This window comes from Vulpes vulpes, chromosome 1 (assembly GCF_048418805.1).
Source record: "Vulpes vulpes isolate BD-2025 chromosome 1, VulVul3, whole genome shotgun sequence".
NCBI lineage: Eukaryota > Metazoa > Chordata > Mammalia > Carnivora > Canidae > Vulpes > Vulpes vulpes.
The window spans coordinates 14,014,374-14,037,266 of record NC_132780.1 but is presented as its reverse complement, the minus strand read 5'-3'; the positions used below and the strand labels follow the sequence as shown (position 1 = coordinate 14,037,266).

General features: G+C 43.4%; 1 protein-coding gene and 1 non-coding gene across 4 annotated transcripts in view; one reads left to right on the top strand and one right to left on the bottom strand.

Annotated features, from left to right (window-relative positions):
- Positions 1–22,893, bottom strand: part of SAE1 (SUMO1 activating enzyme subunit 1) — a 78,604-nt gene that overhangs the window by 35,900 nt on the left and 19,811 nt on the right. For all 3 annotated transcript variants that reach the window (XM_026014241.2, XM_072755558.1, XM_072755555.1), the window contains exons 5-6: positions 21,957–22,056; positions 9,230–9,335 (exon numbers count right to left, since the gene is read on the bottom strand). In XM_026014241.2, the coding sequence (XP_025870026.2) occupies positions 9,230–9,335; positions 21,957–22,056 (206 nt within the window). The remainder of the gene's footprint in view (positions 1–9,229; positions 9,336–21,956; positions 22,057–22,893) is intronic.
- LOC112931586 (U6 spliceosomal RNA) lies at positions 4,079–4,185 on the top strand. Its single transcript, XR_003237335.1, has one exon. It is a non-coding gene; the product is annotated as a U6 spliceosomal RNA (small nuclear RNA).

Genomic DNA, 22,893 nt, shown 5'->3' with positions numbered 1-22,893 from the left:
CAACGGTCCCAATAATGTCCTTGAGAGCAAAAGAAAAAAAAATCTTCCCCTACTCTCGAACCCAATCTAGAATTCTCCATTCCCCTTAGTTATCAATGTCTTATTCTCTTTAATCTGGAATAAGAGGTCCTCAGTTCTTTTTTTTTTTTTTTAAGATTTTATTGGGGATCCCTGGGTGGTGCAGCGGTTTAGCGCCTGCCTTTGGCCCAGGGCACGATCCTGGAGACCTGGGATCAAGTCCCACGTCGGGCTCCCGGTGCATGGAGCCTGCTTCTCCCTCTGCCTGTGTCTCTGCCTCTCTCTCTCTCTCTCTCTCTGTGACTATCATAAATAAATAAAAATTTTAAAAAATAAATAAATAAATAAATAAATTTTATTTATTTAGGGGGATGCCTGGGTGACTCAGAGGCTGAACGTCTGCCTTCACCTCAGGGTGTGATCCCAGGATCCAGGATTGAGTCCCGGATCAGGCTCCTTGTGGGGAGCCTGCTTCTCCCTCTGCCTATGTCTGCCTCTCTCTCTCTGGGTCTCTCATGAATAAATAAATAAGTAAAATCTTTAAAAACAAACATACATACATGTATTTCTGTACCTACATAGAAAAACTGTGATTTCATCTGGTGACTCCAATTCCCATCTGATCCCACAGAGTTCCTTGTAGCCTTTCCCATTTTCCATACTTATAGGAACTCTGTTTTCTAGCAATAAAAAAAAAATCTGATTCTCATTATCCACAATATATTTATCTGTTTGCTCAGTTCTAGAGCAAACAATAACTAGTTTCAGAATTGCTAACCCATATACCACTGTGAAAAACAAACCTACTAACTAGAGTTCAGTATTTGTTTATAGTTCTTTCTTCTTTAGTCTGAGGGTATAAATTCAAAAGCTACATGGGTTAGTTCCTTTTTCCTGCCTCAGTGTAATAATGGTCTCATTCGAAATAAATAATATGCTGCAAAGACCACAAGTAACTTAAAGCTGTGACACAGAACACAGGTACCCCCTCTCCCATAGCAGTTTCCCTCTAATTGGCTCAGCCTTAAGAAACTGTGGAGCTTTATGAATATACAGATACACCAGACTCCCCTAGTTATTTTGATCCAATAAATCTGAGTTAGAACCAGGGAATCTGTATTTTTCAAATGTTCCCTGAGTGATTCTAATATCCTATCAGCTGGGGAATGACTAGCTATATAAAAATAAAAGCCTAGGAATGCCTGGGTGGCTCAGAGGTTGAGCACCTGCCTTCAGCCCAGGGCGTGATCCTGGAGTCCCCAGACTGAGCCCCACATCAGGCTCCTGACATGCAGCTTGCTTCTCTCTCTGCCTATGTCTCTGCCTCCCTCTCTCTGTCTCTCATGAATAAATAAATAAAATCTTTTAAAAAAGAGTAAAAGTCCAGGGCGCCTGATTGGCTCAAAAGAGCATGTAACTCTTTTTTGTTGTTGTTGTTGTTGTTGTTGTTGTTGTTGTTGTTGAGCACATAACACTTGATCTCAGAGTTGTCCCACGTTGGGTGTAGAGATCACTTAAAAAATAAGATCGATCAATTGATCAATCAATCAATGGCTAAAAAAGCAGGGCCCCAATGATCTTCTCTCCAGCCAGTGACCAGAGAGCTCCAGCCTCGCTGTGCCATGGTCTTGGCACCTCTAGCCTCGCTGTGCCATGGTCTTGGCGCCTCTAGCCCTCTATCTGCAATATTCTCACTTCTCTTCAGCCCCTAGCAAACCCCTCTTCTTTAAAAGCCAGCTCAGGGGCAGCCCGGGTGGCTCAGCGGTTTAGCGCCGCCCTCAGCCCAGGGCCTGATCCTGGAGACCTGGGATCGAGTCCCACGTCGGGTCCCTGCATGGAGCCTGCTTCTCCCTCTGCCTGTGACTCTGCCTCTCTCTCTCTCTCTCTCTCTCTCTCTCTCTCTCTCGGTCTCTCATGAATAAATAAAATCTTAAAAAAAAAAAAAAAAAAAGCCAGTGAGAATGGGGAAAATTAACAAGGCAGGAAATCACAAGTGTTGGAGAGGATGCAGATAAAAGGGAAACCTCTTACAATGTTGGTGGGAATATGAACTGGTGCAGCCACTCTGGAAAACTGTGTGGAGGTTCCTCAAAGAGTTAAAAATAGACCTGCCCTACGACCCAGCAACTGCACCCAAAGATACAGATGCAATGAAACGCCGGGACACCTGCACCCCGATGTTTCTAGCAGCAGTGTCCACAATAGCCAAACTGTGGAAGGAGCCTCGGTGTCCATTGAAAGATGAATGGATATATAAGATGTGGTTTATGTATGCCATGGAATATTACTCAGCCATTAGAAATGACAAATACCCACCATTTGCTTCAACGTGCATGGAACTAGAGGGTATTATGCTGAGTGAAGTAAGTCAATCGGAGAAGGACAAACATTGTATGTTCTCATTCATTTGGGGAATATAAATAATAGTGAAAGGGAATAGAGAGGAAGGGAGAAGAAATGTGTGGGAAATATCAGAAAGGGAGACAGAACATAAAGACTCCTAACTCTGTGAAACAAACTAGGGGTGGTAGAAGGGGAGGAGGGCGGGGGATGGGAGTGAATGGGTGACGGACACTGGGGGTTATTCTGTATGTTGGTAAATTGAACACCAATAAAAAATAAATTAAAAAAAAAAAAAAAAACAGCTCGGTTGTCTTGTCCTCTGTGAAGACTTCTCGGCTCCCCCAAAGACGGCCAGACCCCTGGTTCCCTGAGCAATACAGTAGTTTATTATGAAGTAATTCACACACGCTAAAGAACAGAGCAGTGCAACACAACAGCCTTCTCCAGAGCCCTATTACAGCTATTCTCTCAAGGAGGAGAATGATTTGTATTTCTCTTTTCCACTGGCAAGAATCTGATGAGGATTCCCAGGCACAGGATCTGGCACATACAGGTGTTCAAGTAAGTTTGGTTAAGATTATTTTTAGCTTTAATTCTGTAGCTCAAAAGCAGCCTAAGTACTTTTCCACAACTCATTAGAACAGAGACTGAGAAAGTTCAGATTGCCAAGGATTCTCTAAGAAATTCTCATCTTGTGGTGAAGCCCATTTCTTCCTGCTCTGGGCTAAACCTGCGTGTTATTGTTCATGCTTGTTAAGTGAATGCTGTTTCCATACTAGACTTGGTATTTTTAGCACTCCTGTTATGATAAACTCACAGTAACCTCAAAAAGAACAAATCAAAGTCAACTTTTTGCCACAGGAAACCAGCTCACGCTTAATGTTTTGCAACATGCCATGGGAGAATAATAAAAAGATGAGACCTTTTGCTCACAGATGGTGAGGCCAACTCTCAAGATAGTGGAAAAATGCAGCAGGAAGCATGCAGTCTGGCCACTATCTTATTAAGTAAACTGGAAAAACACTCAACACCCAAACAAGGCAAACACATACACACACACACCACAGGGCAGCTGCTCCACCAGAGACTGAATTGTGAATGGGGCAGTAAGAAACACATGTGAGGGGCAGGGGAGAGCGATGTTGAAATCAAGAGCCTGACAGGTACCTAGAGAAGCAGGCAAGCAAGAAAATCCTGCAGGGACACTAGTGGGCAGGCTGCTCTCCCTCTACAGTGGAGCAAATGACCAGACAAGCAAAAGCCAGTCACTCAGGCAAAAAAGATTTACTTATGGAATACCTACTATGTGCTCCACTGGGCAATAATTAAACAGACCCTATGAGGTCATCTCAGGTGTACATCACCACCAAATAAGCACTCTGGGGCAGCCCTGGTGGCTCAGCGGTTTAGAGCCGCCTTCAGGCCAGGGCGTGATCCTGGATACCCGGGATCCAGTCCCACATTAGGCTCCCTGCATGGAGCCTGCTCCTCCCTCTGCCTGTGTCTCTGCCTCTCTCTCTCATGAATAAATAAAATCTTAAAAAAAAAAAAAAAAAAAAACAAGCACTCTGTCCTCACTAGGAACTCGTAAGGTATTGTTAGAGGTATATTAAGTCACCTTCCTAGAAAGGTTCTTGGGAACAAATTCCAAGGACCAGGAAAAACCGAAATTCGCTTACATGCCTTTTTTTTTTTTTTTAAAGATTTTATTTATTTAGTGCTCGCTTCGGCAGCACATATACTAAAATTGGAACAATACAGGGAAGATTAGCATGGCCCCTACGCAAGGATGACACACAAATTTGTGAAATGTTCCATATTTTTCACTTGACAGGATGAGCACTGGGTGTTTTTTTGTTTTGTTTTGTTTAAAGATTTTATGTATTCATGAGAGACACACAGAGAGAGGCAGAGATACAGGCAGAGAGAGAAGCAGGCTCCATGCAGGGAGTCCGATGTGGGACTCGATCCCAGGACTCCAGGATCACGCCCGGGGCCAAAAGCAGGCACTAAACCGCTGAGCCATGGTCAGGGACCCAAGCACTGAGTGTTATGCTACATGTTGGCAGGTTGAATGCCAATAAAAAAAATTTTTTTTAATAAACATTTTATTTATTTATTCATGAGAGACACAGAGAGATAGGCAGAGGGAGAAGCAGGCTCCCTGTAAGGAGCCCAATGTGGGACTCGATCCCAGGCCCCAGGATCATACCCTGAGCCCAACACAGATGCTCAACTGCTGAGCCACCCAGGCGTCCCTTATATGCCTTTCAAAATGAAACTGGGGGCAGCCCGGGTGGCGCAGCGGTTTAGCGCCGCCTGCAGCCCAGGGCGTGATCTTGGAGACCTGGGATCGAGTCCCACGTCGGACTCCCTGCATGGTGCCTGCTTCTCCCTCTGCCTGTGTCTCTGCCTCTCTCTCTCGCTGTGTCTCTATGAATAAATAAATTAAACAAAAAAAAATGAAAGTGTTCACAAACAACAGATACCCATAGAAATACATCATGCAGCCAACAAGACATATTAGGTCACTCTGTATGTGCTCCAAGATGTTCTATATCATGTAAGGCCATCCAGTTTAACAAAAAAAAAAAAAAAGAAGAAGAAAAAAATGAAAATGAAACTGAAGTCAGATGCTTAACCAACTGAGCCACCCAGGTGCCCCAAGAATGGTTCTAGTTAAAATCAAACTTCAGGGCAGCCCAGGTGGTGCAGCAGTTTAGTGCCGCCTGCAGCTCAGGGTGTGATCCTGGAGACCCGGGATTGAGTCCCACATCAGGCTCCTTGCATGGAGCCTGCTTCTCCCTCTGCCTATGTCTCTGCCTCTCTCTCTCTGTCTCTCTCTGTCTCTCTCTCTCTCTCTCTGTCTGTGTGTGTCTCTCATGAATAAATAAAATCTTTAAAAAAAAATCAAACTGCAAAAAAAATAATTAATAAAAAAATCAAACTTAAGGAGGGACACCTGGGTGGTTCAGTGGTTGAGCATCTGCCTTTGACTCAGGGCTTGATCACAAGGTCCTGTGGGGGAGTCTGCTTCTCCCTCTGCCTATGTGTGTCTGTCGGTCTGTCTCTTTCTGTGTCTCTCATGAATAAATAAAGTCTTTAAAAGGAAAAAAAAAATCAAACTTCAGGACTACATTGAGGATATTCTGTTTGAATTAATTTTTTTTAAGATTTATTTATTTATTCATGAAAGGCAGAGAGAGAGAGAGAGAGAGAGACAGAGAGAGAGAAGAGACAGAGGCAGAGACATAGGCAGAGGGAGTAGCAGGCTCCATGCAGGAAGCCTGATGCGGGACTTGATCCCGGGACTCCAAGATCACGCCCAGGGCCAAAGGCAGGCGCCAAACCGGTGAGGCACCCAGGGATCCCTGAATTAGTTTATTTCTTAATAGAAACACAAAACAAAACCCCCAAAATAAAAAAAATTTTTAAAATCCTAGAGTTTTTTGAAAGAAATACACTTAAAATAAGTAAATTCCCTAGTATAAGTTATAGTTCAATAAAGTTGCTAATTAAAAGTAGAAAAATACAAGAAGGATATTCACTGATTGTTCAGGCTGTGAAAGATTTTCAGAACAGGCTGGCTTAATCTTATCATTTAATAAGTGAGGAAACAAAATCCTAGAAAGGCAAGTTATTTGCCCAAGGTCACAAAGACAGTTGATGGCAAGCATATATGGCAGAAGGCAACTCCATATGTGGAAGCTGCTATGCTCTGCTGCATAAATCCAGTGAGGTCAAATTACAGGAGAATCTGATAGCTCCACGAGTGGCTGAGCAGAAAATCGAAAGGAGTATTTCTCTGGATATAAGATCAAGATGATACACCCACAGAGAGCCACCTTCATATCTATAAGCAGAGGGTTCTAAGCTGCTGGTGTAACCAAGGAAAGAGATCACAAGAAGCATTTCCCTCTACTTCCAGAACTTTAGTCCAGCAGGCAACAGAGGTCGTTAATTAAGCATGCTTTCGTAAAGAATCTCCCAAGAGCCAATGCAGGTCCTTGTGCTCACTGCATTTGGAGCACTCCCCACAGCTCTAGTTGCAGCCCCTCTGGAAAGATACAGCAGAGCTTGGATAGATTAAAAGAATAAAAAAATCACGAAGAATGTGTGTATGACACCACACAAGAAAGGTTAGTTATCTGCTGCAGAGAGAGAGGCCAGGAAAGGTTGTGATGGTTATCTACAAACAGGAAGAGCACTGAGTGTGGGGTGAAGGAACAAGCCCCTGAAGAGTCAGGAGACCACTAATTTGTTCTAAGACAATGGCGAGTCACTTCTCCTGTGCCACTGAATGGGTTCTAAGGCTTAGGCAAAGTGGCCTGAGGATCTGTACTTGCCAGCCAGTGACTAGGGTCCTTCATCACACATGCCACAGGTGATGGGGGTGGAGGAAGGAGTGGAAAGCCCATTCCTGCCGTATCTGGCCTAGAAGATATGTGGGCCTGCCTCCTTTTAATAACTCTAACGACAGTTATAGAACTGTACATGTAAAAATGGTTAAGATAGTCAACTTTATGGTATGTATTTCTTACTATAAAAAAATTTCTATCACTATTAACTAATAAACATCGTTTTAATCACCAACTCTAAAGCCCTGAAATTGAAACTGAAAAGGTAACAAGTACCATTTAGAAAAGAGAAGTAAAAATATGGGATGTATTATCCAACAAAGTGTCACAGGCAGAAAATTAAAATCTTCTAGGATTGCTGCCATGATAATACCTACTCAAGCATGGAATTAAGGGAAATCAAGTCAATCTCAAAATTTCCACACAGTTGCCAAGTACTCATGCCAAAAACAAAAACCCAAAATACCAAAGTCCACCTTCACAGATAACACAGGTTTCTAGGACTTCCGTGCTCTGTGCTGAGCCCTTTGTATGTATAGGATCTAGCCTTACAAAAACCCCAAGAGCCAAGTGCTATTAACACCCCCAGTCAGAGGGGAATTTGAGTGAGCCTCTGGGAATTTAACTATGTAGCTCAACATCACCCACCTTAAAAAATAACAGAACCAGGACTGAAAAACCAGACGTTTTGATTCCAAAGCTCCTGTTCTGAACAACCGTGCACCACTGCCGGCTAAATGTGTCACAATTAAGGCTACCACTTCTTCCCCAGGACCTACTTCCCCAACCCTTTGTAACTTCTGCTGGTGCTGGCCCACAGTGTCTGAATTAAATATATACCTCCTCCAACACTGTTGCCCCCCCGCCCCATCTTAGTGATGGGCTCTTGAGGGCAGGGATGGCCGCAGACCTCAGTCTTCATTGATCTGTATGTATCTTTTAAAATACCTATGATAGAGGAATAGCAGCTACCTCACATGAGTGTGGTGAAGATCTCATAAGCTAACACCTACAGAGCACTTAAAACGGAGCAAGGCTGCTGTTTCCAGGTGTCTCAAATGGCATTAGGCTTCAAAGACCTGAGTGGATCAGGGCCCTAGCTCATTTGCAGTTGCTTGTCTGTGTTCTCTTAGGTAAAGCACTGAACCTCTCTGGGTCTCTGTTTCCTCACCTCAAGAAACCAAACTGGAGAGAATTCCTATCCTGACTACCTCACAAGGTTACTATGTTGATGAGCTGGAAGAAGAAAATATTTTAGAAATTGCAAGGGGGGGCCGGGCCAGCCTGGGTGGCTCAGTGACTTAGCACTGCCCAGGGCCTGATCCTGGAGACCCGGAATCCAGTCCCACATCATGAAGCCTGCTTCTCCCTCTGCCATTCTCTCTCTCTCTCTGTGTCTCTCTCGTGAATAAATAAAATCTTTAAAAAAAAAAAAGAAAGAAAGAAAGAAAAAGATAAAAAAAAAGAAAATCATGGTGGGCTGGCCTGTGCCATGGATATTTAGCAACATGCCCACCCCTCTGCACCCTACTTGCTCCCAGCCTGAACAACTAAAAATGTTTTGACATCACTAATGCGCCCAGTTAGCAAAACTGCCCTCATTGAGAAATCACCAGATTTTGGTAAACTCAAATACCAGCTGACTCTCCTTTTATAGCAGCAATAAGAACCACTCAGGTTATACCCCAAGCCTTTGCAAATTAATGGCTTATGGTTTACTGAGGGCTCTCAATATGCCAGACACTGAGGGATTAGCTTCTCCCAATGGCCTAGGCCCCATGCTCAGGCTGGACTAGAGATGGCACTGCCTTGCTGCCCTTCCCAGTCCAGAGAAGGAGGTATTTTCTGAGTCCTAGCAGAGTCACGTGCCTAAGATTCCTTCCTACCTAACCGACTGGATGATTTCCCACCCGCTGGATGATTTATCAATGGGGTATTAAGTACTCTAGTTTTTCCCAACTCTCCCCAACCCCAGCCTAGTTAACACCACTAATAGGGAGAAAGCCTCACTCCTAGCTAATTAGCCTTGTCTCGTTTTCAATTTATTAAAAAATTTTATATAGTTTTACATATTTCCCTTTGAATCAATATACATAGTGCTTGGGGAGGGAAGAATTTTGTGTAGCTATTATACATAGCCACCATCTGTCCTGACTTGGGGTAGGGGGTGTTCTAGGAGTCTTCACAGACCCAGCCCTGGAGAAAGGAAGGCTGAGGACTATCCAAACGCAACCAAAAGTGCTTTGCAAATTTGACAAATAAAAACAGTATCTCTAACTCAATCTCCCTGTGGAAGGGTGAGGGTTATGCAGAAGTCAATGAGGGACCTCATCACCATCTGTATGGATGTTCTCAAGTGGCCACTGAGAACCAGCTCATGGCCACTGAGAACCAGTTCAGTAGGAACTCGACTAAGGACAAACATCAAGAAACCCCCTGCACTCTGCAGCCACAGTTGCAACAATCACAGCACAAAGCACTCTCTGGTAAGCTATGCTCTGAGTCCTCACCTTGAAGGAGAAAGTAATCCGAAGTTGTTCGCTTCAGAGCTGCCTTTGCCTTATCACTGCTCCAGTCCACTTCCAGAGCTTCCTTAATGGAGCAAAAGACCACCTTCTGTTGAAAAAAAAGGCAGAACTGCTTAGGAAGAAAAGAATGTTGGCTTTAAATCGCAAAGCAGTAGCTCCTCACCATCTAGCAGAAATGTCATTATTTTAGGCTTACTGTTCATTAAAAGAAGCTGAGGACCACACAAATCCAATAAATGTTTATTGAGCACTTACTGTGTGCCCCTCTGGGCGCTGAGGACACAACGATGAAGGACACATACTCCCTACACTGGAAGGAGTCATAGCAAAGCCAGTTCCACTCTGGCTTTAATGGCACAGAAATTCTTGCACAAGTGAGCAACAGTGTACATCTAATGATATTCAATAAAACATTCTTTGTAACAGTCAACAAAAAAAATAAATGTGTCTGATTAGAAAAATAGTCTGCTGATAACAATAGCAATAAATAACAGCAAGAAACATAAGCAAGGGCTATGGGACAAAAATTCTGGGCTGTGGGGCTGCAGACGTCTACCTTTTGCTTAGGGCATGATCCCGGGGTCCAGAATCGAGTTCCACACCAGGCTCCTTGCAGGGAGCCTGCTTCTCCTGCCTATGTCTCTGCCTCCCTCCGTCTCTCATGAATAAATAAAATCTTAAAAAAAAAAAAAAAAAAAAAAAAGCCGATGGTGGGTTATAAGTGTGAACTCATTTTCAATATACATAGACAAGGAAATAAATGTAGATTCCACCACACGTGTATGATCATACAAATATTGAAGAGCTACGTCCACAGACAAAGCATCAAAGCAACAATGCCCTGGTAGCAGCAAGCACACCTAACACTCAGATCTTGGTTTCTAAACTCCACAGAGAGAAAAATTTCTATTTGGAGAAATGGCTGATTTTGACGATAGAACAGAGAGAGTATGACAGGAGCCCAAAAAATCTTACTTTGCCTGAAACAAGGAAATGCGCAAAGAATCATAGGGCTGTGTCCAGAGGAAACAGGAGCCAACATGAAGGAGTTCCCACTGGTCAAGTTGGAACAATTTGTGGGAAAAAATAAATAGCAACAGATTATAACACTTTAAATAAACTAGAATCCATTAGTCACAGATCTAAAATCAACTAATTAATAAAGTCTGATGAATAATGAGGTATTTACATATTTTCAAAATATCTCTCCAAAAATAATTGGAGGAGAATTATAAAGAAAAGAGGAATTGTTTTCAAAGGAGAAATTTGGCAGACATAATTCTAATCAAACAATCAAAATTAGCTTTGCCAGTAAAGGAGCATGTGGAAACCAGAATGGGATGAGCAGCACTCTTGCTGTGGCATTTCTGCCAAAGGTGTGAAGCTGGAATCTAATCATGAGGGAACATCAGACAAACTCAGACTAAGGAACATTTTACAAAATGACTGGCTTGGGGCAGCCCTGGTGGCTCAGCAGTTTAGCGCTGCCTTCAGCCCAGGGCGTGATCCTGGAGACCCGGGATCGAGTCCCACGTTGGGCTCCCTGCATGGAGCCTGCTTCTCCCTCTGCCTGTATCTCTGCCTCTGTGTGTATCTCTCATGAATATATAAATAAAATCTTAAAAAAAAATAACTGGCTTATAATCTTCAAAAGCATCATGAAAATCTAGATGCATGCATAATCCCGAACTGAATCCTTTTATCATTAAGGACACGATTGGAACAACTGATAAAATCTGAATGGAGCCTGCAGACTGGATCATAGTGACACATCCACTGAATTTTGATTTTGAAGTTTGATTTGTGATTATGGAGAATGCCTTGTTTGAGAAAATAGAGACTGAAATGTTTGGGTGTGATACATAGGAGCATCATTTTGACACCTTACTCTCAAATGGCTCAGAAAAAAAATGGTTCTCAGTACTAGCTACTTTTATGAAGTTTGAGATGATATATGCGTATGCATAAATAATTTCAAACTTCCAGAGATACGGGGTCTCTTTTTCTCCTCCCTTCTCTCACTACATATACACACCACATACCCACCTTACTCTCCCCACACATGCCCCAGATATTTAAAAAAGAAGCGATAACAGTATAATTTAGGAAACTAAGTGAACCAAGATCTATCAGCTCTCAGGCAGTTGACACTGCTTGGTAAGGATCAAAATGGAACGGACAGATGAAAGTTCAAATAACTAGTGAAGATGAAACAATCATATAGGTTTTAAGGTGGCTTTCTGCTTCCCCATAATCACTCCTTTGGGTTTCAAATCCACTGTAAAAGTTAGTAGACAATATGTTTGTACTACGTTCAAACCTTTTGGTCAATGAGTCTGTTTTTTTTTTATAATAAACTTATTTTTTATTGGTGTTCAATTTGCCAACTTACAGAATAACACCCAGTGCTCATCCCGTCAAGTGCCCCCTTCAGTGCCCGTCACCCATTCACCCCCACCCCGAGTCTGTTTGGCCTCAAAAGTCAAGTCAAAAAATAAAAAAAATTAAAAATTAAAAAGTCAAGTCAAACAGCTAGCTGAATGACATTTATTGCCTAATACAGACTGCCAGGCCCTTTTTAAGAAGTCTTACAACACTGATCAAGCCATCAGCAGGATGGTATGGGAATGCCTCACAATGATGAAACTAACTCTCACAAGGTTTCACAAACTACCAAAATTTTAATTCAGAATTTTTGTAGTTTGCCTTGCTAAGAATCCACTGATGTGTAGGCACTCTATAACAAATGAGGAAAAAAGTCATGTTTCAGAGTCTCAGTCTCACACAGGCCTATCTCTAAACTTTCAGGGCCTGGGCAGAAGTACAAATGGAAATTCTTATATCACATCTACATTTTAAGGTATTAATCATATGAACAAGCTATTAAAAAAATAAAGTATATTGTCTTCTCCTGCCTTAACAAATATACTTGCTTCATTACCACCTGGAAGACTGGGTTCAAATTTGGAATTCTCACATTCCTCAGGAGTTCTGTGTCAGAATGAAATACACTGGGAAAGGTGGTCCTCACTTTCCCCCTCTCTTCACACCTCTGACTCTGTCCCACAGTGCAAGAGGCTTTTGCACTTGAGTGTGGCCACTCAGGCCATCCTTCCCCACTAAAACAACTACCCTTCCGGCCTAGGCATGCACCTGTTGTTGCATGGTTTGCACTCCAGAGGCAAATCAGGGAAGATGCCCACAGAAGCCTAGGAAATCAGCGTGGGGTTGTATGGGTAAGAGATTCCAGGGGTCCCATGTATCCACAATGTGGTCCAGAACCTGAAGGGGGAGTGGTGAGGGAAATGGGCCCAGGTGAATATATCTCCTTAATCCCATGGAATCCTCACCCTATAGGGGAATGGCTGAAAGGAAACCAGAGTGGGACCTTGTAGAGCACTAGGGCTCTAGAGGCCCTCTTACCTCACCAAGTCTAAGGGCAGAACTACTGGTAATTTTGCCAGTAACTTGTGAACTCAGACAAATGAATTTACCTCTCTTAGGCCTGTCTGTGGCAGACAACTTTTAGGGAAATTTTTGATATTTGAGGAGGAAGACTCCAGTAGCCTCGTCTGAAACATGTTACCTCCCCTCCAGCCACAGGCGACAGAACCAGAGGTGGACACATGGCCTAAGCCATACTAATCAGATTCTTTCCCCTGGGAATTGAGAATTTAAAAGTTAGAAAGAGAAACACATTAATTGCTAGAAGGGCTCTTTAGAAAATAGCTAAATTCCTACTACCTCCAAGTCTTCCCAGCTGGCCTGGTCTTTGCCCTTTCCAGGTCAGAATAGTTACTCGATGCTTCTTGTGCTACAAAAGCCTGCCTCTAATTAATGCCCCATTTTTGGGGTCCAAACTAAGGTCTATTATTGTCAGGGTTGCTTGCTCAGTTGGTAGGGCACGCGACTCTTGATCTTGGGGCTGTGAATTCAAGCTCCATTATAGATAGGTAGAGATTACTTTAAAAAAAAAAAAAAAAGAGGGATCCCTGGGTGGCGCAGCGGTTTGGCGCCTGCCTTTGGCCCAGGGCGCGATCCTGGAGACCCAGGATCGAATCCCACATCGGGCTTCCGGTGCATGGAGCTTGCTTCTCCCTCCGCCTGTGTCTCTGCCTCTCTCTCTCTCTCTGTGACTATCATTAAAAAAAAAAAAAAAAAAAAAGAATTAAAAAAGTCACCTAAATCTATAGTGCAACAAATAGAAACGGTGGTACCTGTCTTACCCACCTCACTGATACCAGATTTACAATGAGAAAAATACGCTTAACAGCACCTGCAGAAAATTAAGTGTCTTTCAGATGAAGCCCCCAGGATTATCGGCCAGGGAGCCACAACCACCAGAACAAACACTAAAACAGGTAACTTTCGCACCTCACTCGGCCCTCCCATGTCTCTCTGCCCTCAGCCCATGGATCCCTCCAGGTAGAATGCCTGACTTCCCTCCACTATCCATTTCCTTTCCTAGCAATTCTGAGCTTTAAAGACTTCAATCTGATAGTTTCATTAAGACTAATAACAAGCCCTCTCACACCTCTCGCCAGATGGGTATCAGCTTCCTGAGGCAGGGACCACAGTGAAAGGCATAGCACTACAGAGAAGAGATTGTCAATAAATATCTGTGAGCTGACAGAATCCAACCTACTTTTCATTTTCCAAAAAGCCCAACAGTAAATATAAAAGATGAATGCTCCCACACAGTCTGACAGTCATCAAATAGTAGGACTATGCTGAGCCACTCAGAACAGTGGGCAAGTGCAAAATCATCAATGCAACAGGAGCCTAGTTCAACGCATTGAGGCAAGGCAAAGAGAACCAACACAGCCTCTTAAAACCACTCTCTCCAAAGTAGACTATCTGCTCCCATTCTTATGGAAAATATGTTGAGCAAAGAAAGCAAAAGACACTATGTGTATATATCATATGAAGTAAATTATATATATATATCTCATATGTGCTCATGTATGTTCATTAACACTCCAATTTTACCATAGGTAGATGAGTAGAAAGAACATGGGACGCCTGGGTGGCTTAGCAGTTGAGCATCTTGCCTTTGGCTCAAGGCGTGATACCAGGTCGATGGATCGAGTCCCATATAGGGCTCCCTGCAAGAAGCCTGCTTCTCTCTCTGCCTGTGTCTCTGCCTCTATGAATAAATAAATAAGTCTTTAAAAAAAAAAAGAAAAAAAGAAAAAAAGGGATCCCTGGGTAGCTCAGTGGTTAAGTGCCTGCCTTTGGAGCAGGTCGTGATTCTGGAGTCCCAGGATCGAGTCCCACATCAGGCTCCCTGCATGGAGCCTGCTTCTCCCTCTGCCTGTGTCTCTGCCTCTCTGTGTATCATGAATAAACACAGAAAATCTTAAAACAAAAAAAAAAAGAAAGAAAGAACACTAAAAGTAACATGACAGTCATTACTGGGGAGCAGGGTCCACATGTTTTCAACTAGTTCTGTATTTTCCACATTTGGGACTATACACACATTTTACTTTTAAAGAGCAGACTAAACATCTATAACAAGGAATACAGCTCTGGCTATAAAGCTGAATGTAGGGCAGCCCGATGGCTCAGCGGTTTAGCGCCACCTTCAGCCCAGGGCATGACCTTGGAGACCCGGGATCTAGTCCCATGTCAGGGTCCCTGCATGGAGCCTGCTTCTCCCTCTGCCTGTGTGTCTGCCTCTCTCTCTCTGTGTGTCTCTCATGAATAAATACATGAAATCATAAATAAATAAATAAATAAATAAATAAATCTGAATGTAAATCGGAATTGAAACAACTTTGATAACTCCGGATTTCTAGGTTGGATTTCCACACCTACTCACAGGAGTCTATAGTTTTCAAAAGCATTCTAACAAATGACAACCACAATCTGAGACAAAGCTGTCACATGCAGCAGACATCCATTCAGCAAAGTGGCAAAAGAGCCTAAAGTCACCAAATGTTACTGCTACATGCCGCTGATTCTGGAATGTGAATTGATAAAACTACTCAAGAGTAATTTAGCAGGTCTCATGAAGTTTAAACTGTATATACCCAAATTTCCCTCCTAAGTATACACCCCAGAGAATCACACATTTACCCAGGGATATTACCTACACACACACACATACACACACACTCACTTTCTCTCTATCTAATGCCATTCGTTTTTTTTTTTTTTAATTACTTATTTATTTATTTATGATAGTCACACACACACACAGAGAGAGAGAGAGAGGCATAAGCAGAGGGAGAAGCAGGCTCCATGCACCGGGAGCCCGACGTGGGATTTGATCCTGGGTCTCCAGGATCACGCCCTGAGCCAAAGGCAGGGGCTAAACCGCTGCGCCACCCAGGGATCCCTATCTAATGCCATTCGTAACAGAAAAAACTTACACACCCACAAGCCCATCAATAGGAGACTGGATAAATAAAGAGTAAGACATTCACACAACAAATACTGGGGCGGGGAGCGGGGGGGGGGGGACCCACAAGAAAAAAATGTCCTGTAGTGCTATCCTAGAGAACTTACTATGATGAAGGAAATGTTCTGTATCTGTACTTCGCAATACAAATGCCAAAAGCTACACGTTTGGTGAGCATTTGAAACGGGTCTGGGGAGACTGAAGAAATAAATTTTTCATTTTATTTAATTTCAGTTAATTTTAATTTAAATAGCCATATGTGGCTAGTGGCTAACCACAATGGACAGCAAAGCCCTAGAACTGCATACAAACACAGATGGCCTCATAAATATAATGCTGCTTTTAAAAAGCAGGTGGCAGCATGCATATAATATTAAACCTGATTTTTAAGCAGTTAAAAAGCATAAACAATTCTAAATCGCTTGGAAATGTATATGTAGTAAGAAGAAGTGGGTGGGAATGAGAATCACAATTGAGGACAGCGATTACTCATGTTGGGGAGGGATAGAGGACCTTGACCATGCTGGTAAAATTTTACGCTTTAAATTAGGTGGTGGGTCCATGGTAGTTACCTCTATCATTCTTAATTTACGCCTTCATCACATTCTATTGTTTAGACTCACAGACATGTGGTAAAACACCATGTCAAGCAGATCTAAACCGCCCCTTCTGGGTACCTGTTATTTATTTTTAGAGAGAGATAAATACTGAGAAAAGGACAGTGTACAACTACATGGAGGAGCAGAGGGAGAGGGACAAGCAAACTCCAATGCAAGGCTCAATCCCACAACACTGAAATCGTGACCTGAACGGAAATCAAGAGTCGGAGGCTCAACCCACTGAGCTACCTAGGGGCCCCAGCTCCCGGGTTCTTTTTAAAATCCATGCAGGGCAGCCAGGGTGCCTCAGCAGTTTAGCACCGCCTTAGGCCCAGGGCGTGATCCTGGAATGCCGGGACTTACATCGCTCCCTGCATGGAGCCTGCTTCTCCCTCTGCCTGTGCCTCTGCCTTTCTCTGTTTCTCATGAATAAATACATAAAATCTTAAAATTAAAATAAAATAAAATAAAATATAAAATATAAAATAAAATATAAAATAAAATATATATATTTTTTAATTTTTTAATTTTTATTTATGATATTCACAGAGAGAGAGAGAGGCAGAGACACAGGCGGAGGGAGAAGCAGGCTCCATGCACCGGGAGCCCGATGTGGGATTCGATCCCGGGTCTCCAGGATCGCACCCTGGGCCAAAGGCAGGCGCCAAACCGCTGCGCCACCCAGGGATCCCTAAAATAAAATATAAAATAAAATAAAATAAAATAATAAAATAAAATAAAATAAAATAAAATAAAATAAAATAAAATAAAATAAAATAAAATAAAATAAAATAAAATAAAATAAAATAAAATAAAATCCATGCAAATGTACCTGACCTGGGGAGAAGATAGAGAAGAAACACACAGATTGGTACAACAGAACTGGAAATATTTAGGTCTTTAAGTTGGACAGTGTTTTGTTGTTATGTTCTGTAATTTGTATTAATGTCACATTATTTTGGGGGGTAACAAATATCACAATAAAAAACACATTGTATTGTGTGTGATGCTGGAAGACACCCCCTTCCCTCGCTCATAGAGCGCCAAACCCCCCTGCAACCCGCTCCCCACTCACACCTGTCCTACCTGGAATTCTTGCTGCCAACACTCAACTCTGCAACATTCACCCTGCATCTCCTGCCGCCTGCCCCCCAAATCAAGGGATTCTGACAATTAGCAGGGTTTTGAACACCTCTGGCCTAAAGGTCCTGGTCTAGGCAACCCAATAACTTACTTCTAAATATTCCTGGCCGAGTCCCTTGTCCTCTTTGGAATTTTGTTCTCTCAGCCCAGCTCAAATAACTAAACCATGACAGCTAATGTGGTATGAAGTTTTTTGTTTTTTTTTTTTAATTCATGAGAGACAGAGAGAGAGAGAGGCAGACACACAAGCAGAGAGAGAAACAGGCTCCATGCAGGGAGCCCGACGTGGGACTCGATCCCAGGTCTCCAGGGTCACGCCCTGGGCTGAAAGCAGCGCTAAACCACTGAGCCACCTGGGCTGCCCTGTGGTATGAAGTTAATCCATTTGGTTGATCACAAAGAAAACACTTTCAGTACTTCTTTTTTAAAATGACAATGACCTCCAAATGTGTCCTATTATATTGCAGGAGAAGCCACAACACATTGAACAGACGCTTCCTGGCTCAAACTGCCAGGGAACACACCAGGAACACAGCAGCGGACAAGAGCACCCAGTCCTTACAGAGCCTGGACTCTAATGGGAGAAACCCTGACAAGCTTCGCTCAGCACCACAAACCAAGGTGCCACCCCAAAGAGGAAGAATGAAACCAGGCAGTCCCTGGAATGTTCCCTTCAGGATGGGGGTGAGAGATGAGTTGTCCATAAACTGCTCAGAAACAGGGATCGAAATAATGAATCACTACTCAACTGTGGAATTTCACAACTGATTCATGACAAGGGTATTAACAGTGCCCAAATTAGTCCCTTACTATTTCAGAAACAGAAGTAAAATTAAATCTGTATTTCTTAGCATGTCACAAACGAATCTTATATTATGTTTAATTTTTAAAGAGCTATGATGGAGAGTAACCACCACCAGGCATCTACTCCTGTCTGGCCGCCCCTCACAATAAAGAAACATGAGCAGCAGGTATGAGAGTATGAAGTTGGCCTTTTACCCTAAAGGCTTTTCCAGAAAGCTCCAAATTTTCACATATTTGATTCCATCATCCCCATAAAATTTCAAATTATCCTAGAAACTCCAAGGGGATTCACCTTTTAGGTGGCAAGGCAAGCTGTGCCCTTGCCACCATATATGTCCTCTCTCCTCCACTCCCTCCCTCTCACAGAGCTGCGTGATCTCAGGCAAGTCAAAGAACTTCCCTTAGCTTTGGTGGCAGCTGTAAATGGAGACAACAGGACTAGATGCACTTCCTTGCACCCAACAGAATGCCTTGCACACAATAGGCATTTTGAAATTCACAGATACAGAAAGAGCTGGCCATTTTGGGGTGAGGGAAGCCAAAATCGTTCTGTTCCTATGTCTGTGCTTTCAGGTGATCCCATTTCCTGTGACTAAATGCTAGTCCTGGCTTCAGTGCTTGGCAAACTCTCCTTCGTGCACCAACTCTAACAACTCTTCATCTAGAAAACCTTTCTAGACACTTCTTCATCACGAAATGACTGCCCTCTCCTCTATCTACTTTGTGCTGATATCTCTATCAGGATTATGCCCAAGACCCAATTCTGATGAAATCGGTCTCAACTTTTCCTGGGCCCGCAGGAAGCCAACTACCGAGCACCTACCTCTAGGCTACACATTTTCCCACTCTTCTATTTATCATGATGACACGTGCTAGAAAGGCCCAGTATCCTCCTAAGTGGTGTGAAAACCACAAGCTCTATTTTTCCTCTTTGTTTTTTAATGTTTCTAATTTAGGAGCACAATGTGTACCTTGAAGCAAAAGTGGCTATACAACATTTGGTTGAACCTAAGGAAAAGGAGGGGGGGAGGGAACCCTAACCAAAAACCTTTCGCAGGAAACAGGAAGTGGTTGCCTCACCACCCCCATCCTGCACTTTGAGCATAACCCAACTATTTATTCTGTACAATTCAGGCGAAAGGGCATAATCTCAATCAAGGAACTTTTGGGTTGGAAGAAAAACTTCGAAATCATGGAGCAGTCTCTGCCAAAATGGATGATGCTTGTTATAGTCTAAGGTGGCAAAGCCAGAGCCCCAACTCAGCTCAAAGCCTGGCCTTCCACAGCGCTCTGGCGGAGGCCACACAAAGACAAGGTCTGGAATCCCAGGGATTGTCATTCAGGAATGCACCGAATGCCTCACAACCTTAAGGGCTCTGGGGTTGGAATCCAAGCCTGAATTGTCCAAGTGAAACAGCTGACTAACAATGGCAGCTGGGGAATATTTTGATACCTTCAAATTGGGCCCCTGGAGGAAGAGGCTGCTCAAAGAGCCAAGGAATGGTACGCGAAGGCCACCGGGTGCCTGCCAGGGCTGCCCACATTCTCCTCATAACTAGAGAAAGTGGCTCCCCAGAGCGGTTTCCAGATCCGCCCCTGTGGGCACCATCAGTATGGACTCCCGGACATGTCCAGCTGTGAAGGGCTGACAAAGCTAGGCGCTCTCCCCATTTGAATGTGAAAGACCTGCCTCTATCAGAGAAGGCCCTTAAGCCATAAAACCATTCACACCAAGGCCAAGTGTCACACTTGTAAGAGGGGGTGATTTATACATTGACAGCACCCACAAAGCTGCTTTTGTACTCCTGTGTTAGTTAACAATTTATCTCCCCCCACCAAACTCAGGGAGCTATTCAGATAAAGCTTGACTGGGCCTCTAAAAGAAAGAAAAGAAGGGAGAAAGAAAAGGACCCAAGTTTTGGCCAAAACACCAATGTTCACTCGGGGTAATTATGGTCCTGTGAATAGACACTAAAATTAGGGCTTAATAATTCCTCTATATCACACTCACAGCAATCAAACTCTTCCAATACAAACATCAAGAGCAAGAAAACGACAATCTCCGGCACAGCCTTGCTGGAAACTCAACGAGTTCCACTTTTGTGGTTTCTGCAGTCTCTCTTGTGGTTTCTGCACTCTTAGAATCCCCCCTTTAGAGCAATTTTAGCTCGAAGCTCTGACCAGCTGTTTTTCTTTCTTAACATTTAAATCTACAAAGCAAAGAGTAAATATGGGTTCAGTCATGTCTTTCCTCAGTGGGATAAAACCAATTCTGGCCCTTCATCTTGTCTCCCCCATCGCATGACTCCCTTCTCAGATTCCAACACTAGCTGCAGAGATCATCTCCTTCCAAGTCCTTGCCCCTCTTCTTCTCTGTAAAATGATTTTAAATCACTGCGCCATTCCAGTAGAGCCAAAGCCCATAACATAAACTATGTTAAAAAAAATACATGCTGGATAATAACATTTCTCATCATTGAGCCCTTTCTTCTTAAAGGTTAACTGATGGAAAGACATCCCCGAACACTTCATTTTATTTTCTTTTTAAGATTTTTATTTATTTATTCATGAGAGACACAGAGAGATAGAGAGAGAGAAAGAGAGAGAGAGAGAGAGAGAGAGAGAGAGTGTGTGGTAGAGACACAGGCAGAGGGAGAAGCAGGCTCCATGCAGGGAGCCCGCTGTGGGACTCGATCCTGGGTCTCCAAGATCACACCCTGGGCTGAAGGTGGTGCTAAACCACTGGGCCACCGGGGCTGCCCGAACACTTCATTTTAAAGAAGCAAAGCATAAGCAATTCAGGCTTAAACTGTCTTCCTGCCCACTTAGGCAGGACCTCTCTAAATTGCCAATCCAAAAAACTGTCTTTATTGTAAGAGGGATGGTCTTTGCTCTAAAGAAGTGGTTCTGATGCTAGTCCAGATACTAAAGGCCCCGATAGGCACACACAAGTAAGTAAGTCCTGCAGGCATGTTCTCTTTAGCCTCCATGGAGTGAAAAGAACAGCATTCAAACCAAAGGGAGTAGGTATTAAAAAGTTTAGGACAGGGATTCCCTGGGTGGCGCAGCGGTTTAGCGCCTGCCTTTGGCCCAGGGCGTGATCCTGGAGACCCGGGATCGAATCCCACGTCAGGCTCCCGGTGCAAGGAGCCTGCTTCTCCCTCTGCCTGTGTCTCTGCCTCTCTCTCTCTCTCACTGTGTGCCTATCATTAAAAAAAAAAAAAAAAAAAAAAAGTTTAGGACAGAGCCTATAAAAAAAATCTGTATTTCTGGGGATCCCTGGGTGGCTCAGAGGTTTATTTTTTTTTTCTTTTTTTTTTTTTTTTCTTTTTTTTTTCATACACTCCGGCTCAGAGGTTTAGCGCCGCCTTCAGCCCAGGGTGTGATCCTGGAGACCCGGGATCGAATCCCACGTTGGGCTCCTTGCAGAGCCTGCTTCTCCCTCAGCTTGTGTCTCTGCCTCTCTCTCTCTCTCTCTCTCTCTCATGAATAGAGGAATAAAACCTTTAGGGGAAAAAAATCTTTATTTCTGATTGTTAAAATTCACACGTGGCATCACTGGGTCCGTATTCCTTCACGGCAACAGCTGGCTGGCACTAAGCAGAGGCCACCCTCCTTATGTGGGACAAGCACTGGCCAAACTTGTCTAGACCCTTCCCTTCAAAAATACATGCTTGCTTTCTCTGCCTGCAATTGTGACTGCCTGTCCCTGAAAAGGCTCCAAGGTTTCTGATCTCTGACCTCCCCATAGTACACATACCTTTTTGACCATAGTTGTTTCAGATGAATCAAGTTTTGCTCTCTTGGTATCAGGTCCATCTTCTACTCCTTGGCTAACTTTGGCAACTTTGGTTTTCTCCCTAAAGGGTGAAAAGGGAAGGGAATTGGAACATTACTCTCAGAATCATGCCATTAAAACAAAAAGAGCATCACCTGCTGGGATGGCTCAGGGGTCAGGCCTCTGCCTTTGGCTAAGGGCGTGACCCTGATCCCAGGATCAAGACCCACATGGGCTCCCTGCATGGAGCCTGCTTCTCCCTCTGCCTATGTCTCTGCCTCTGTGTCTCTCTCATAAATAAATAAATAAAATCTTAAAAAAAAAAAAAAAAAAAGAGCATCACCAGCTCACAGAATAGGATGGTGGTTAAAAGCAAAATCTTGGGGGGATCCCTGGGTGGCACAGCGGTTTAGCTCCTGCCTTTGGCCCAGGGCGCGATCCTGGAGACCCGGGATCAAATCCCATATCAGGTTCCCAGTGCATGGAACCTGCTTGCCTGCTTCTCCCTCTGCCTATGTCTCTGCCTCTCTCTCTCTCTCTCTCTCTCTCTCTCTCTCTCTCTCTGTGTGACTATCATAAATAAATAAAAATTTAAAAAAAAAGAGAGAAAAGCAAAATCGTGGGATGCTTGGATGGTTCAGTGGGTTAAGTGTTTGACTCTTGGTTTTGGCTCAGGTCCTAATCTCAGGTTCTAATTTCAGGGTTGTGGGATCAAATCCTGAGTTGAGGGCCATGCTCAGCAGGGAGTCTGAGATTCTCTCCCTCTCCCTTTGCTCCTCCCCACTCAGTGTGCACTCTTTCTTTTTCTTTTTTTCTTTTCACTCTCTCTTTTTCAAAAATAAATAAATCTTTTAAAAAAAAAGGCAAAAGCTTTATAGTCAGGCAGATCTGGGTAGCAAATGGTTACCTTTTTTTTTTT